Source organism: Aplidium turbinatum, chromosome 18 (genome assembly GCF_918807975.1).
Source record: "Aplidium turbinatum chromosome 18, kaAplTurb1.1, whole genome shotgun sequence".
In the NCBI taxonomy this organism is placed as follows: Eukaryota; Metazoa; Chordata; class Ascidiacea; order Aplousobranchia; family Polyclinidae; genus Aplidium; species Aplidium turbinatum.
This window is the reverse complement of record NC_137489.1, coordinates 2,690,875-2,709,527: the sequence shown is the minus strand read 5'-3', so window position 1 is coordinate 2,709,527 and position 18,653 is coordinate 2,690,875. Positions and strand designations below refer to the sequence as shown.

At 36.5% G+C, this 18,653-nt stretch overlaps 1 protein-coding gene across 1 annotated transcript; it reads left to right on the top strand.

The window, feature by feature from the left end:
• The first annotated feature begins 10,009 nt into the window (after window positions 1–10,009).
• On the top strand, window positions 10,010–11,437 carry LOC145787834 (uncharacterized). Its single transcript, XM_082599670.1, has one exon. The coding sequence runs from the start codon at window positions 10,067–10,069 to the stop codon at window positions 10,841–10,843; it is 777 nt and encodes a 258-aa protein (XP_082455796.1). The 5' UTR covers window positions 10,010–10,066; the 3' UTR covers window positions 10,844–11,437.
• Window positions 11,438–18,653: the final 7,216 nt, after the last annotated feature.

The window sequence follows — 18,653 nt, the reverse complement described above, 5'->3', positions numbered from 1 at the left end:
TTCAGAAAGTTTACAAAGTCTTTCATGCAAAGCAGGGTTTCCGAGTGAGTAAAGTAAAGTGCCAGGATTAGGCTTGGACTCAGCTTATTGTGGCACATGCTGAGAGAGAAAACATCAAATTTCTAAAAGTAAAATCAATGCAAAGCATGAAATTGAAATACAAATTCAATGCATAGACTCCTGTTTTTCATTTCCAAGTAGTTTTGAAATTTTAAGCATTACAACACAAAAACATATTATATAGAAGATAATTTGAGGCCGGTTTTTTAATTTTGTTGGGCCTTGGGTATAGCATACATTAGTTAGCTTGAGGCAATAATCCATTGCTTTTGACCTCCGGTTACGGTTCAACGACTTAACGTCTTGGGGAGATGCAAAGCCGCCCAGCCAATCATATCGAGTCATCGAAGCGGGTTCGACGTAAATCCGACGTCAAATTACGAAACAACAATGTTTTTTAAATAAATTGAAAGTTTCAAAAACATCTGAAGGAATCGACTTATTGCTGTTGGTCCTACAGTAATTTTGCAGGCCAACTTATGGGTCTATGGACGTAGATTAGTCACTTTTTTACTGCTTCTGTTTTCAAATGTATTCTTCCGTTTGTTTGATGTCGTACTCGAAAACCAATCTATTGCAAAATTTTGTAAGCTTTCTAGTTTAAAAGTAACCAAAAATGAAAAATTGCGATTTCTATTGTTTATGTTACTTGTTCAACATGTTTACATGTAATTATTATCATTATTCTGGGCACAAATGTTTTGAAAACTTCAATTCGATAATATCAATGCAACAAGTATCCATTTTGGCGAAGGTAAAAAAGAAGTTGACTTTCAATTGTAGCAGTTTTAAGTCGGTGTCACGGTCGATCTCATTTACCGAGACAGGATTGAGGTTTCTTTTCAACCGCATCGCCTTCGCAAAGCCACCCATGAGACGAGGAGTGGAAAGGCGTCGTCGCCGTCGTCAGCTGATTGGATGCAGCAGTAGGTCGGGGAGCTCTTGTAGATGCTGCATTGTTTGGTCATGTTCACAATTGTAGCTAGTGTTGCCTATTGAGCAGTAAACAGCAATAATGTAAGGGGTCTATCAATAAGACTAAATACATTCTGCGAGGGTAAATGTGATCCACTGATTGGTTAAATTTAGTAAAGCAGAAAAGATAAACTATAGAACAACTGCCCAAAAATTTATTTGAAAAAGTAAGTTTGGGAAAGTTAGCTTTAGTTAGATAGTCGGCAAGGAATTTACGAGAGTAAAAAGTTTGAGGCTTCTGGACACTTTAGTACAAGAAATAAGACGATGGCTATTCCGTAAAATATTCAAATACAGCAATTGTATTTGTTTATGAGGGTTATTTGATTTTTTTCGTCAGCCATTATTAACAACTTGCTATAATAGATTTGCTCTATTTATTCTTCTCAACACCTTGTTTTTGTCCATTCCGAACAAATTATTTACTTATGCTTGGTAACGATAGCCTGGTATGTACAACTATAACGAAACTGGTTCTTCCACAAATAATTAAAAACTGAAACTTCAATATCTTTGGAAATGTTGAACAAAATCTTTTGGTTTCATGGAGCAACAAGTTAACTTAATGTGGTGAAAAAATCACTTCTTGTTAGGATTTCTGGTTGTTTATGAAGCAAAATAACGCTGGTTAAAAGTTGTTTTTCTTATTAGTTTGTAGCAATGCAAGCCACTGAATTACACTCATGCACCACATTATCCAGTACACAAATAGTTTGTTTGTCAACCTTGCAAAGCTATAACATTTTGTTCTGTTTGTTGACAAGTTGTTTTTTTTTTGAGGTTGCACCTGGGACCTGTTGCTTCTTCATTAACAAAAATTAAAACGACATGAGCTGATTTTTTTAAGATTGTCGGCTTTGAAATGTTGATTTTCAAATTTTGGTTGGTCAAAAACAAATTAGAGAGAATTAATATTGAAAAAATCACAACTTCTCTTTACTGTACGGAAATGTGAAGCAGGTATATGGTACATATTCACACTGCTTTCTTTAACTTTTCAATATTAAATCTGATTCACATTATCAACTGTTTTGCATTTTGTTCAAACTTCAATTCAGTATTTGTCATACTGTGACGATATGACCGTAAAAGACACGTACCCAGACAGTGGCGCCGGCAGGGGGGGGGCAGGCGGGGCAGCTGCCCCCCCAATGTTTTGGGCATCATTTTTTTAATTTTTTTATTTTTTATTAATACATATTAATATTATTTTTTAAATATTTGGATCCCAACCTCAAGTAAGTCAACTCAAGTTGCAAAGGGGTGGGGGGGGGGGGGGTAAAAGCTCTCTCTTTAAAAAAAGTATGGAAAGCCTTGATGACTAAATTGTACAGTAGATAAAAAGGTTTTCTACAGAAGCAAATATATAGACTTTTTAAAGTTTTAACTAACGTCACATTGATGGAGAAAAATAACTACCTGTTAAATTTTTGATACCTCACACTCCCATGACTTCTTCCGCGCGCATTTTGGCATTGGTTGCTTGCAGTGATCCTTTCACTTAAACAAAACGTTTTGTTTCAGCAGTTTTGAGTTGTTCGATTTTTAAGTTGTAAAGGAGACTCAATTTCTCCAATATTTATCATTTATGTTTCTTCTTTAATCTCAGCAGAGTATAAAACTTGTAAAAGTTTTTCATCCATACGACGTCATGAATGAAATTATATCTCAAATCGCCGTAATGACGTGACATCATCTAAACATTTTACCGAGTAATAAATTAACAAATTCGATCGTCAAAAGTGGTTTGGTGGTGGTAAATATTACGTAATGAAAAAAATGTGATAAGGTTGGAAGACAATACGTCATGTATTTTCAATACAAATTGAAGTTTAAAATTTATTCTTTTGTTCATAGTCGTAATCCACCTTCAGAGCGGTACTACAAAGAACAATTTTCGATAATGGGGGCATCAAGAATAAGTCGACATGACTTTGAACCCTTGGAAGGTTAATGAAGAGTAATGAAGAACGTGCATTGTAATGTTGTGATTAATTTTTTTATTTTACATACAGCCAATGCCCTTCACGCTGTGAAACAGTTAGGATTAACCAGACATGGGCCAAATTAATTACTTTCATCCAGCTGGTGGGAAAATGTTTCACAATAGAATATGAAATATTTCAGAGGATGTGCTGAGAAATGCCTTATATCTTTCAATTTATAACCTTTATTCGCTCAACATTTCTGCTCAATAGAGGTGAATAAAAGTTAGGAAAAGTCAAGAAATCTCGTAGTCGCAGCCTCAGTGGTTTTAGAGATACAACTTGCACCAGTGGCGTAGCCAAGGGAGGGGGGTTCGGGGGTTTCAACCTTTCAAATTGAATTTACGAATGTTAATACATTGTTTACAAGAAAAGCTTTAGCCTATGATGTAATTTCTCGTCAAACTGTGCAAGGATGCAAGCCATCTGCAACTGCTGAGATCGCTTGTTCGATCTAGATTAACATCTAAACAGCTATTCGTTATACAAAACTTGAATATATCAGAAATAACCTAAAGTAACTTCATTGTCTCAAAGCTTTTTGTTTGACACTCATCAAGATGTATGACCTCTATGACGTTACATTTTCTAAACTTTGGGTTGACTTCAGAGCATAAAAGTTAGTGACTTACCGGAATAAGATCGCTTTTTGAATCAACCAAGGAGAAAATTGATAAATAATAAAACTGTAATAATCTCGCAAAAAAAAGCAATCAACCTATGTCTCTAAAACAAAGTTTGCCTAATTTTAAACGAAACTGCATTAAAAGAGCGAGTTTTGCCAATACCAAACATTCAAATATCTCAGTCTGGAATTAGCAACAAGAAAACATAGAGACTTAGCTTTATTTCCGAAAAATGCCGAAGAAAACGTGATCTTATCATTTTGCTATGCCACCGGACAGCACCATTTTACAGAAATATTCATACCCACACTTTTGTTGAAAATGCTCTCAGAATGCACCAAACTGAAAGTAATTTTTCAAAATTTTCTGGGGGAGGCCCCCCAGACCCCCCGCCGCTAAGTGTCGCCTTTGGCGAACACGCCATCTGGCTTCGCCCGCCGGCTGTCAACACCCCTCCTTCTATAATTTTTGACTACGCTACTGTCTTGCACTGTCAATATTTTGCCCCCCCAATGTTGAAGGTCTGGCGGCGCCACTGTACCCAGATAGCAAAATCCATCATTTTGTTATAAGTCTGGAAGGTATATAGATGTGCTGATGGTTGTGGTGTGACAAAACTAGGAACAAACTTTCGAATTTAAATTATTTAATTTAAATAATTTAATTTAAATCAAAAATTAAAAAATAAAAAGGGATAAACGAATGCTTTTCTTCATTTCGCCAAAAGTAGCTGTGATTAAAAGGACGACATAACGTGTAACCTTATTTGTAAACGTAAAGAATGTAATCGACATTTTGAAGTACTTTCCATGAATGCGCAGTTCCGTCTTGTAGCCTATCTGATTGGTGATTTCCCTAACCAACTCTTTTTTTACAATCCAACACACAAAAGCTGATTGGTGGCTGGGTATTGTTTAATTTATATATAAAAGCATCAAGGCCATGTGAAGGCATCATTTCAGACGCCATTTTGTTTGCCACAGATTTACGACAGACCTCAATCTACTGTATGTGCCGTCGTGCAGCTATTTCGAGGCTGTTGCCTAATAACAAAGGTACATTGGTTGAAGCTGAACCGCGTAAAGGGGGAGGCATGAAACAAAAAAAATAACTATTTACTCAAATCGTACGTTAGAATTGATATTACCAGGTTTCCTCATGGGTTAGAGATATGTTTTCTCAAATGAGAAATCGTGCGACAGATTTATATTCTGGTAGTTTTTGAGGCATTCTGTAAACTTAAAACACGGCCCAACCTTTCAAGTTAACGTTTAGTTTCCGCATGTACTTGAAAAGTTGCTGCGTATAATCTGAGCCTATTTAGATGCCAAAAGTTCAACAAAAATTTGGAGGGTTTCGAAAAATTAAAACTTCTTTCAGTTTATAGATTTTAATATGAATCTTTTCAGTCATACACACCCGGTTCTACTTTAATAAGACTTTGATTGAAGTGGTCTACTCTACAGTATTGCCCAAACCGGGAATCGAACCCGGGTGAATCAGAACAATGTAAAGGACACAAACTAACCATCTTGCAACTTCGTGCAATTGGCGGCAAGAGAATTTGTATCAATTTGGTACAAAACCTTCCCAGACAACAAAACTTGTCATTTTTACATTGGTTCAACGTCTACCAAAGCAAAAATGACGGATTTTGCTGTCTGAGGGTTTGTCTCTTTCGAAATCGAATACCACTGCCTTTCGTCAACGTCTTATCAACGCAACAGAGACGCAAACAAGACTGGCTGTTGTAACAACAGACAACGGCTCAAGTATGTTTTTTGTACGTCACAAAGCATTAAACAACATCCGACGGTTGATTGACGGTTGCGCTAAAAGGGGAATTCCTTGTCTCCCATGTTGTGTTATTTCAGTGATGTTAGTCAAATTAACATCTGGAAGTGATTAAAGAAAGCTGCATTTGAAAGTAGCTATGAGATTGTAAGTTTGATTTCAATGAAAAACAAGGCTACAGACACTTGCCCAACCAGAAAATTAGTCATTTTTACATCGATTTAATGTCTGCAAACATTGCATCAAAGTAAAAAAGTATTGATTCTTGGCGAGGTTTTGAAAAAACTGCGTTTTAATTTTTTTCACTTCAGTTGTTGCTTCAGGGTTACTTTATAAAACCAAAATCATAAAATTTACCTTCCTTCTTCGAAAGCTTATCAGCTTCGTTTATTTCACAATGTAGATATTAACCTGTTTTAGCCTGATGCTGCAAGTTCGCTGTGGTAATGTAGCTTTTTCGTTTATGCCTATTATTTTTAATTTTGGCTGCTATTGTTATATCGCCAGTTCCAGCTTTTATGCGTGTTGTCTTTTATTTTAGAGACAAGAGAAACACCAGTTTGTACTGAGGGTACTTCAATAAGTGTATTTCCTTTGCTATAAGAACTTGCCGCAAAATACAATCATTTTGTCAAACAAATAAAAAAAAACTTTTATCGTACCCTACCAGTGCGTCTTCAGACGTTGAATCTATGTAAAAAAGCCCAATTTTGCTGGTTGGGGTAGGTATATGAAGCATGCGTTTAGGTTAAGTCGTGACCCGGATTAAACGGGCCCTTAAATCTGGCCAATGGAGCGTAACGAGGCATTGCACCCCCTCCCAGAGTGCCTTCAACTCTCGATTGTTAACGAGCTCAAACACGATTGGTAAACAACGATTTCTTTGTAACAATTAGGCCACCTATGATGCAACAATGCCACTGCATGGGTGGTCGATATAGCTGGAATTGTAGCGAAATTTTTAACTTCTTCGTTTGCAAAGTTCGGTCATATTGTAAAGCGTAAATACAACTACCTTCAATACCGCACCACCTTCAATACAACTACCTTCAACCGCACCACCGCAATCCCCAATTCAGAGCCAGGTTACTTTATGAGCATGAAACACAAGCGCTTCAAACCTTTAAATTGTTATATACAGTATATTAATAAAAAAATAAAAACACTGTAGAATTGTGCGTCCTCATTCTTGGACAAACACAGTTAGCCCTATCTATATTGTTGTTTGCTGTCCGCCACGACCACGCTTCCTATGAACAAGCAAAGCCACTAAAAAGTGTTATAATATTTTGACCATACTTTGTTTTCCCTTTGCAGAAAGTTTAAAACTATGACGTCTTATTGAGGAATTGGCTTTGTCATGTAGGCCTACGGATGCATCATTTTGTAATCGTATGTGTCACGAGAATATTTTTTTAATTTTAATTCAAACAACTAATTTTCAAATTGTAAAATAAAATATTTCACTTAGCTATGTAAAGTTTGAACAGTTTGTATATGAAACATTTGCAGTTTTTGCTTTTGTGTTTTAGTTTCTTTTTCTGTAAATAAGTTTTTAAAAATCATTGTGAGCAACGCAATATCAAAGTTTTCAAGAAATTTGAAACATTTCAACACTCAATTAGATGCAAAATTAATGAAAAACATTTTTTCTCTTATTTTTTATATCTTCTTCATTTTTTTAGTCGACTCCGATTTTCTGTCTCCTCATGACATTCTCTTCCTTTATAGCTCCTGATCCCTAGAAAGCTTCTCCAAGTTAGTTCATCATGAAATCGTTTATTGCATCGAGCCATCTGGTGTTTAAATGGCTCTATCCTCTTTTGATAACAGTTCGAATTAACTGGAAATAAAATAGTGATATCACAATTACAAAATGTCGTCACTGTTATGACAAGAGACATAAGTAAAAAGTTAAAAGGACAATAAAGAAAAGATATATTCTTTCACGCGATGACTCAAAGTCATGCAACTTCTTGGTTGAAATGTCTTTGTAATGTTTGCAATATTTTGAAAGAAACCTTCACTCCCGCCAGCTGTTCACAATACCATTCTGTAGCTGAACCTCCCCACAATTAAACAACGGCGTTTAGTCTTATCTGACCAGTCGACATGCTACCAAGCCAGAAAATTAGTACTTTTGTACGTTGATTCAACGTTTGCATACAATGAATAAACTTAAAAAAGATTGATTTGCAGGCTGACTAAAAGATTGCGATGATGTTCCCACACAAATCAATGACGTAGGTGCTCGTTAAAAATAAGCAGATTTCGTTCTAAGTTTCTGAAGCTTCAGCTGCAATAAGTTGATGAGAATATTTATCAGCAGATTAATGTTTTGTTTTTTTATGTTTTTTGGATCAGAGTTATGGCAGATAGTTTTTCTCGATTTCTGGCAAAATTTACTTTCTTGTTCTGTTAAAACATTTTTCAACATTATTGCTTTTGTTTGGATGCTTCAAGTATAAAGCAGTTGGCTGTCGACGTTGCTGAATTGTAGGCTCATCCCAGAAAGAAGAGTTGCATGACAGTTTTCTAAGCTTAGAGTAATATAATTTCAGAAAGCTGGCAGAAAGCGTGATAATAAATAATAATAATTATCGTAATTGTGTTTGCGCCCATTGCGATAACATACAGTACACTGCGATCACAGATGCGATACAACAGACGACAGGAAGCAGCGAAGTGACGTATAGTCTTCGAGTCAGTTGCTCCCCTTACTTTGGCTTACCATTAAGTGTCTTTGTCAAGACACAACCGCGTGCTCTGGAGTGGTGTGGAACTCACGTCCTTTCGAACGTCGCGCAGACGTTTTCACCACTCAGCTACACAGCCGACAAGAATTTCACAACTGAAGAAAACTAAAAAGTATGTCTGTCTATTTATAATTTTGGGTTTATTTTCCGAAGTAAAGAATTTGCTTTTCAAGTCATTGACCCTTGACCTAGCAGCAATGGCTTTCGAAAAGTGACAAATATTCGAACAATTGAAAGGGTGACGGCATAGCAGTGAAGAAGATCGCTATCTCCGGGGCACGCGCTTTCAATAAGCAGTTTCTTTGAGGAGCGATATCAGGCTTAAACCAACCGTACTTCAGCCACATTCTGATTTTGAGGTTATTCACAACTGAAAAATAAAAATGAAAAGTTTTCAGATTTGACACTCAAACAAAGTTTTTTTCAAGTTCTAATTTGGTAATGTATTTGTAAGCAAATAACGTCAGGCAGATAAATCATTACATCTCTGATTGCTAACATACCGTATCAGGACAAGAATTGGAGGCAGGATACGCATTATTCCAAAAAGTTGGTAAAGTACTGCCCGAAAACTTAATCGCCTTATATTCAATTTTTAACATATGTTAAATTTAATTCCATTATAATGGCTGTAACACCTTCTGTTTATGCAAGCATAGCCTACTTTGACAACAATAACTCTTTTGCACGTAATAGCTTTTACACTCCCATTCACAATTCTTTTTGTTTTGGTTCTCCTGCACATATAAAAGCCAATTGATAAAAAATGGGTATTTCAGTTTTTAATTCCTTTTTTGTAGTTTCAGAAAAAAGCGTTTAGATAAAGTGCTATGTATTGATTCTAAGGTGAATTTGCATAAATGATATTAAAGCTTTACTAAACGCCTCATTCATTACTAGAGCAAGAATGGAATGTGAACAAAGCAACACCGCGGGCCCAGTCGGCCCAACGGAGCATCTTCTTCAAGGAAATGAACGATTTTGTTTCAATGGTAGGGAATCCTACGATCCTACGTATCATGAATCAGCTTATGGTTTCAGATCGGATAATTTTCTGCAATCGTCATCCGAAGTTGAAACTAGGAAAGAAATACGTCAACTTTCAAATTCACAACAACAGTATTCTCACCATATGTTTCCACATTTTAAGAATTTTTCTTCCGAAAAAAACTTTATATTTGCTCGATTTGTGCCGTCCGAAAGCCGTCACCGGTTCCCATCTCCTCCAGGCAGTCAAAATCAATATCCTGAACATTCAGGGGAAACAAAAACACCATCAGCTTCTCCTTCACTGTTATGTCACAATTCGGCTCTTCAATACAAAACGTTGTCTTCCAGAGTGTCGCCAGAGAAGCTTCGAGACTATGGCAATCGGGAATTTTCTACTCAAGAAAAGGAGATTGTCACTCCTCATCAAATGATGGAAAAAAACTTTAACTCTTCAGACACTTCTCACATAAGGCGATTTTTAAAACCTTCATCCATAAATTCCAATTCCTCTCCAATGAGTCATTTCACAGTGGAACAAAGTGGGTGTGCACAATTGACGACAGCAAAGAAGGAAATCTGCAGCGGATCAAAATCACCTGCCACAAATGTTCAAAGTGACACAAATAAAAATAACTCAGAAAAGAAAATGGAAATTAGAGATTGTCTGTCAACACTTGAAAACCGTCTTGAAACTTTTCCGAAGGAAATACCTCAATCTATAGATAGAATAGGAGAGCATACTTCATCAAGTAGTAGCAAAATCAAGTCAACATCCCTTAAATCACCAAACTCATCAATTAAGTCATTTATTGATTCAAAATCGGATTGCGAACGAACGTGCAGCCAGAAGCCACCATTCAGTTACGTAGCTCTTATTGCTATGGCGATAGGAGAGTCCGAAGAAAAAAAACTAACGCTATCTGGCATCTATCAGTACATTGTAGACAAGTTTCCTTTTTATAAAAAGAACAAGAAAGGTTGGCAGAACAGCATCAGGCATAATCTCAGCTTAAACGAATGCTTTATTAAAGTGCCGCGAGAGGGCGGTGGAGAACGCAAAGGAAACTTTTGGATGTTGGACCCGAATTGTGAAGACATGTTTGAAAATGGAAATTACCGTCGAAGAAGGAGAATGAAACGCCCCTATCGGTCCGCTTTAGGGTCCACTCCTGGTTTTGACACTTCTTCAGCAGTCTTAGGTTTTGTTGACGGAGTGTACGGCCCATATGGTGGCAGACACTTCAACTATTGCCATTCAGATTACCCCCAAATCCCCACTTACGGCTCTTACCACAATTGGGCGCCCCCCACGCCTTACAATAACGCTTGTGACATCTATAATTATTCTCACCCCACAAACTCTCAAATTACAAGCACAGAGACTCCGACAAGTTCCTGTTCCAATGGCACACACTTTGGACATTTTTGTCATTGTCACGGTCGCTCTAGTCTGACATCAAGTGTTAACAGTTACAATTCGTATAGTGACTACTACCAAAATACATCGGACACTGCCCGTCTCTCTGGCGGGCATTCGAGCCCGTATTCCCCGCCAAAGACTACAAATTTTTACGGGGTTTCCCATTGCGACGTTTCCCAATCAGAATCTCAATATGCCAGATTCCACAGAAACCCTTCATGGTCTGAAGCTACTTAGTATTTGTGTCTAGAGTTTTTTAAGCTCCCCAATAAAATTTGTGATTTAATTTCTGGTCTAGTGCGATTGTACTTTTTACTTCGTATTTTGTTATGAATTTACTTTTTCAAATTTATAACGATGCTAAACTCTGCAAAAGTGAAAGTACGTTTCGAACCGCAACAAAAAAATTGTCTATTTGATACTGTTTTGCTTGCTTGAAATTTTCCCGTTTCCACAAAAGGATTTGATGGAACATATTGTTTGATTTTCGATGGTTTCTACTTTAACACAACGCGCTAAAATAGCTCGTTGTTTCTAAATAAAGAAATGTTGCAGTTGCTATGTTCTTCGCTATCACCTTGTAAAGTGAAGCTCAATTGTTTCTTGAGAATCCAATTGAAAATACCTTTTATATGAAAGATGTATAACCAAGACTATAATGTAAAATTCTCACTTTTATTTTGACTCTGATCTTCAAAATGATTGGGGGGCACGTGCCCCAGTGCCCCTTAAACGCTACGCTACTGACTTATGCTACAATCTGAACTTTTCACCACATTTTTGTCTTGACGAGCTATCTATCTCTTTGAATTCATTTGTCATCAATTTTGGCTTTCCACTAGGCCTATTTCTTCACATATGTCTGTTTTTACTTAAAAAAAAATCGATTTTTTTTTTCTGCGTTTATTGGTATTGTTTTCATAAAAGAGCGTAGCTACATGTAGCACAAAGAACTGGCAAGGTGAGATTGGCAGAACAATCGTGGTTCATTTGCGATCGTCTTCGGGACAGTCAACCGCCCGCTTGTCGATGGATGGATGGAGCGTCATAGTATATCACACATCAAGTGGGTACCAGCAGCCCCGTAGGTTATTTTCTTCGTTGATAATTGACTAAGCAAGCTCATTGTTTGGCGTCATTACCAAGAAATTAAACATTTTGTTTTACTAACCTAATTGCTTTCAACAGCGCAGTCCATTTCTTTTTTTCACTTTTTTTTTACAAGTGTTCAAAGCTGGATTTTACTGTATTTGGCAGTTGAATGTACAAGGCAAGAACACTTATATTTTTCAATAAAAACTTTAGAGCCAGTAGCCAGCCACAGCTTAAATGTCAGAAATCGAAAAAACAATCTTTAAAAATAATTCTTAAAAGGTGTTTTAAACAACAACGGTCCGCTGTAGCGCGTAATGAGATGACGTCAAAGCGCGTAAACGCAATCAGTGATGATCTCTTCTACGCTTTGACTCAACAAGCCCGCGGGTAAAATAAAAGCGAATGTGTTGCGTCATCTACCGCAAAGCGTCAGAGCCAGCAAAACGTTTGTGATGTTGATTGGTACGTTTCAAGTCAAACCTGATGTTGAGTCAAGTCAGACACAAGTCAGTCACCGAGTGGTTATCACCTTCGGTTCTCGTGCTGGTAGGTCTAGGTTCAATTCCAGGTCGGGTTATACCAAAGGCTATAAAAACGGCACCGATTATTATCTTTTTCCGTGTAAGGAGAACTAGGGATGGTAGATACCGGGACGCGCAACTCCGTTGTTCCGCCAACATTAGGAGGGTCAATTGCCAAATTGACATTTTTTTCACGCTTTGTTGCTCGCTTGTTTTCAACTAAAAACCTTAAATTACTTTAAAACCAACTTCATTTTTCTTATATAACCTATAAAATGTACATTATTTTGTAAATCAGAAAAAATTGTAACCCTTCTAGTGTTGCGGATAAGCCAAAAGCGGATGTAGTTGCGCATCCCGATATTCTACTGTCCCTAGGACAGTGGTTCTTAACCTATGGGTAATTACCCACATGTGGGTAATTTCAGGATAGCAGGTGGGTAATCAGCTGAACCAGAATATTTAGAATTATAGATGTAACAAACAATGCCACAGCTGTAAGTGGTAAAGTTGCTTTATTACTTATACTTTTTTTTGATGTTTTGAGTCCGTTCAAAACAACCAAACAAGCACAGTGATATTTTATCATTTTCAGAATTGTTTCGTCATAGTGATTTATTTTTCGCATTATTTTTGTTGCCGGTTTTATGTATTTCATATTTGTGACATAATAAGTAAGATTTTTCTTGTATAGCCTAATCAGTTCAGTTACAGTTGTTTTATGAGCAAGCTTGATGGCTGCGTTGCTGTTTGAAGTAGTATAGCTAAGTGTACATTTAGAGTTAGTGTTGAGACGAGCGAGCTATAGGCTATACTTTTGAAGATGAAAGCTTGGGAAAATTCTGGGGAATGATGGGGAAAGCATATCCAAAAGTTGTGCAAAACCATTAACATTGTTGACTATGTTCCTTTCTACTTATCTCTGTGAATCAGCATTTTCAAGTGATGTTGCTTTGAAGTCAAAATTACGAAACAAGCTGTTAGATCTGAAGTCAGACTTGCTTTGTGCAGTATCCAAAATCGCACCCAATATTGCATCGATTGTACACAAAAAAAGCGCAAATGTCTCACTGAAACTATTGATGCCGTTCTTTACGTTATATAAATGTTGTTTTTGTTGAATAACGCTGTTTTATATTTTTAATATGGTAAACTAGTTAAAATTAGATTTTGGGTAATGGGACTTTGATCTGGACAGAAATGGGTAATAAGGGAAAAAAGGTTAAGAACCCCTGCCCTAGGAGAACCAGCATCAAAAGACCCGATTTCAATTATTTACGTTTCTGTTTTAGCTGCAAATTCCAAAAATAGCTCCTGCACCTTGTAGTTCAAAAGCAGTTTGCAGACAAGAACAGAGTATTCGTCAATTCCGTTTATGATGCAACAATTCCATTACAATGTGGTAACTAACTCTGAAGCTTTGCACCAATGACATGCATCGCAGAACTTAAAAATAGTCTTTAAAAATTCATAATATTTTGAGGAAGATAGATTACAGTGCAACAAAAAAGCAATATTGTGATAGATGGAGAATAAACTACGTAGAGGGAAGGGTGTGTATTTTGAACCTCAGAAAAATAACTATAACTGAGCCAACTTCCGGTCAATATGTATTATTTTTCTCACAGATGCAGTCTGGGCACTTGCAAACCAGAAAATACAGAATAATTAAACAAAAAAATAGATTAAAATGGTCCGAATTACACAGCTGATGTGTATTTTGGACCATTGTTGCGTGTAAATTGAATCATAAAAAACAAAACCAGTTATTCGAAAATTTAATTATGAGCGATAACCTAGTATTACATAATTATAATCTAAAATCAGTAACAATTTGGCACAATCTTCATGAGCCCATCAATCTTTGCACTTCGAGAACTGAATCTCGTCCTCATCATTTGTATTTCCACAGACTATGCAGTATGCAGTATGTAGGTGTAAAAAAAGGTAAAGGTGGTCCCATACTTGATTCAAATGTTGAATATGAGAAGATAAGGTTCTCATTGTACTAAGATTTCGGCACTAAGGAGAGTAGGGTGGCCAGTTCCTTTCTCTCGGCCGCCTTTCCTGCAGCAATTATGCCCACCCAATTTATTACACCCTAGGTAGAGGTGAGCGGTGTTTTCAACAACCAGCTTAGCTGGGAGTCGAACCAGGTTACGTAATTGGAAAGTCAACGCCTTATCCGTTGCGCCATCCCACGGCTTGCAGGTGTAAACAGGATTTAATGTTTACACCTGTTTACACCACAAATCTTATGTTTACACCACAAATCAATGTTTACACCACAAATCTTAATCTCCCATCCACGTTCCCAAACCAAATGAGCTAGGTTTTGCACATCCGGGCTACTATTACTAATATTACTAAATATTGACAAAACGATTTTTATTTTTTTAATTACAGGTCTAGTCCAATACACACTGGTCCAAGTTACTTTCCTTTACATTTTGGACTTAGGCTACAGTATTGTATATAGCGACTGACACCCAACTTGACTATGTAGCCTAATTGACGCACTAAATGTGTATGATAAAGAGCTTAAAGGTCCCATACTCAGGTATTGAGCTTTGGGGAATGAGATGATAAGGTTCTCATTATACTAAGTTTTCAGCACTAATGAGAGTAGAGTGGCCACTAGCCAGCTCCAGTTCAGATAAAGACCAGAAATGCTTAAAATTCAGGTTAGTGTCGCAATACATGACGAAACCGTTCAAATCGCGCAATTAAAAGGTTTTTACGTGTTTGAACATCGGTGATTTCACAAACGTTGTAGCTTTTACCATCAACATCATACAATACTTTACATATATTTTGACATGTTTATGTTACTGTACATTGTAAGTTTTTAGTTGTGATTCATATATTTTTAACCTTATAACCTGCATAGCATTGGAGGTAATAACACTGCGTTGTTTAATACACGTTGTATTGTGTATTGCGTTGTTTAACGCAATACACAAAAACCATACACAGAAAAAAAATCAATTTTTAACAATTATCTAAAACTTTACCATGCAATACAACATCCTTTTTGTTTCATAGGTAAGCTAGCAAGCGGCCATCAAAACGAAAAGAAAGAAATCAGATCAAAAACTTAAGTTGAAAGTAAAACTTGACAAATAAACTTTCAATAAAGTGCTTCGCAATAAATCAAACAAATATCTTATGTTTTTTGTATTGTTTGCATTCATTCTACGTTTGGACACGTTGAATCAACGTAATAAAGACTAATTTTGCTAGTTAGGAATTAACCTATTCCAATCTACTCCATCATTCCATAAAATTGTTCTGTGATTCCAAAATGAACTAAGAAGCGAAATACTGGATTGGAACTTTTGAAATATTACTCGATAAACTTTATTTCTACATTCTAGCTATAACTTACTTTTTTCCTAGGGTACATTGCATAAAAAGCGGATAATAGCAAAAGTACTTGAGTTATTTTCGACTATGTATTTATGCCAAGGACAAGACCAGGAGGTAATTCAAACGAACTATGGTGACACAGGTAGAGATTTTTACCATGTACAGTAATATTAATTGAATCGTTGGATCAGAAATAAATAATATATCAACAATGAGGCAACGACAAAAAATCAAGCAAAGACAAAATACAAAGGCAGCTTTCTTACAAAAGTTTTATTAGATAGAGCAGAATACACATTAACATATATATGGAAAGTTTTTCTGAATTTTTGAAAAAGAAATGTGTAAAAATTTATATACAATGCTAAGCCAACTCGACAATAACTTTAGGTGGATGCAAATTGTTTCACTGGGCAGTGACATTGCAAGACTTTTATAGGTTAAAAAATTACAAAAGAAATTGTAGTCTTTGTGTTAAACTTGATTGAGCGTAAGGGAGCAAGATATTGGCTGTGAAGAGCAATTGCTTCAAATTTAAAGCGAGAAACCAAAAAAAATTATTGGAGTGGTGCTGGAATGGACTCATCGACATCGTTAGGATAAGTCTGCTCAGAGTTAAAAAGCTTTTCTGTTTGGCCGCTTTTTAGCCTAAGTGCCTGACCTGTAGGCGGCATGAAGTAAATGCTTTTTTCTTTTAGATTAGAAGAACGAGCACTTTCAACCAAGGGATTAACAACTTTAAGGCCTAAAAGAGACGACGATCTTTGATAATTTTACATTGGTTTGATAAAAATAACCGTTTCTATTTGGTCATTCAGAAGATGAATCACTTTGTCAACCCGCTCTTGGTTTTGTACGTCACAAATGGTGAAAAGAGCATTTCCTTGCAGCGCGAAAATGAAGAAACAACAAAAACTAGATTGAGAAAAGTATTGACGTCATAGGCCATGTTCGCTAGACGACGGTGACTGTCAGTTGGAATAACAAATGTTGATAGTATAATAAGAAACATATCTGCCGATAATGAAATCACAGCAAATCCTAAAGTTCGCAGCATAATTGCTTTCACCAGAATTGAAGTTTGAGCCTTCAACATTGTCTTCTTTTTTTGACCAAGTACATTCGCACCATTCTGTTCCTCTCTATTTCGGTTCTTTCCCTCTGCAGTGTCTTTGCCTTTAGTATTTTGGAAGTCAGTCTCTGACGTCTTTTCGGCTTCTCTGTTTTCCGCTGGTAACTCATTGTTGCCCTGTTCAAGGGTTTTTACGTTGTAATGAAATTTTCGGGAAATTTTTTTAAAAGAAGGTTTAACCCCCTTTTTGAGAGGGTATATAAACAATCCCAATAATACAACTTGACTTAAAAGTATAGAAACCACTGCAGGAGCCACAAAAAACTCGTTGGAATGGTTGTGGTCTGCATGTCTGCATCCACAATTTGTAGAAACAAAATGGTTTTGAGAAATATGGAAATAGCCTGTGATTGTTCCCAGCAGGAGTATAACGAGGATACTGGCTGCACTGAATGCTCTGATGATTTTACTAAACGCCATATTCATCATACGATTAACATAAAAGACCCTTTGACGAAGCCATAAAAACATATATGTCGAGACAACCACAAGTATATAGGTAACTGTCAATAAATTGGCAGCAATAACACACACTTTGTCGTTATTTACTTCATAACCAACATGCATAGCTGCCTGATCTGTGACAAGTCGAATTGCGCACATGGTAGCGCATATGACAGTGCTAGTGTAAACAAGACCAGCATTTAACTTATCGGAGTTCGTTTTCAGTATTTTTTTCCACTTTCCAGTTTTACTTCCATGATGAACAAGCGAAAACAAAATCCACAGAGTGAAACTGACCAAGACTAAGTTGAGTGTGACCGGAACAAGCCAATCAGCTTCCTTTGTTTGGTCATAATCGGTATAATTACAACTGTTTGAAGCAATCACAATCGATTTGTTTAAATCTAAGTTGTTTAATCTCTTCATTTCAGTTACTGCTGCAAAATAGAATCTAAGTCAATAGGCTAATTGTTCTAGGCTATCTGTTAAATATTTTCTGAGGTTAACAAAAATCTCAACAACTAGTTCAAACCTAAATGTGCTCATTAAAACAGTTGACTGCAGAATGATAGACAACAAGACACGATATTTTGGGCTAGAAGGTCAATTGCCCTGAGGCTTTTTATTGCCCTTAATCTCCCGGGCTAATCCATTTATTTTGCTGTTATAGGTAGTCTACAAGCCGGCTTGCTCCTTTCAATGTATAACACTGACCTAGCTTACAATAACCTGCATTGTAAATGTTTAGTTTTTAAGTGACAAAACAAGAGCTAGTGTGACAATTAAAGTCTTTCCATCCCATCACAGCCTGTTGGTAACTTTGTTCAATAGTTAGAATTGAATTACAGTCTGTGATTGCAGAAAAAATGACCATTTCAATTATAGAAAAGAATGAAGTCTTTCTCACTTTCTCGGAATGATTGACTTGCATGCAGAGCTACACATCATAAAGCCACAACTCACAATTTATATCTTTGACCGTGACGAATAAATAATATAACCCATTTTTTTTCGGTTCTGATACTTCAATACATTTTAGTTATTGTTTTTGCCAGTCATGTTGTTCTTAGCACAAAGGTTGTGGAATCAAACCAAACATACGCGAGCCTGCCTCAACAATTTCTTAAAGGTCAATTCTATTTTCCACGCCACATTGATTGGTTGATTGGTTTCTCTCTCTCTCAAGTTGCTCTAAGGGCCAAATGAATAGGCTACTTAATTGTAAATTAACCCGAGGGCCGCAATACACAACAAAAAGTCAATTAAAATAATAGTTAAGGATAAAAACACAATAAAAGAGGTGCTTGAAGAAGTATAAGAACACACCAAGAACGAAAGATCCTAACAAAAGAAATCAGCTTGGGAATAAGAAAAAAGAAGCAGAAAAAACACTGTGAGAAGAAAAAAACGCAAACGAAAAAAAAGCAAATGCAACGACCTGGACCTGGAGAGCAAAAATCTTACAACCGACTTTCAAAAAGCCAGG

Bases quoted from the DNA above. Each gene is read 5' to 3' on its own strand.
- LOC145787834 (XM_082599670.1), top strand. From the start codon at position 10,067: ATGGCGATAGGAGAGTCCGAAGAAAAAAAACTAACGCTATCTGGCATC.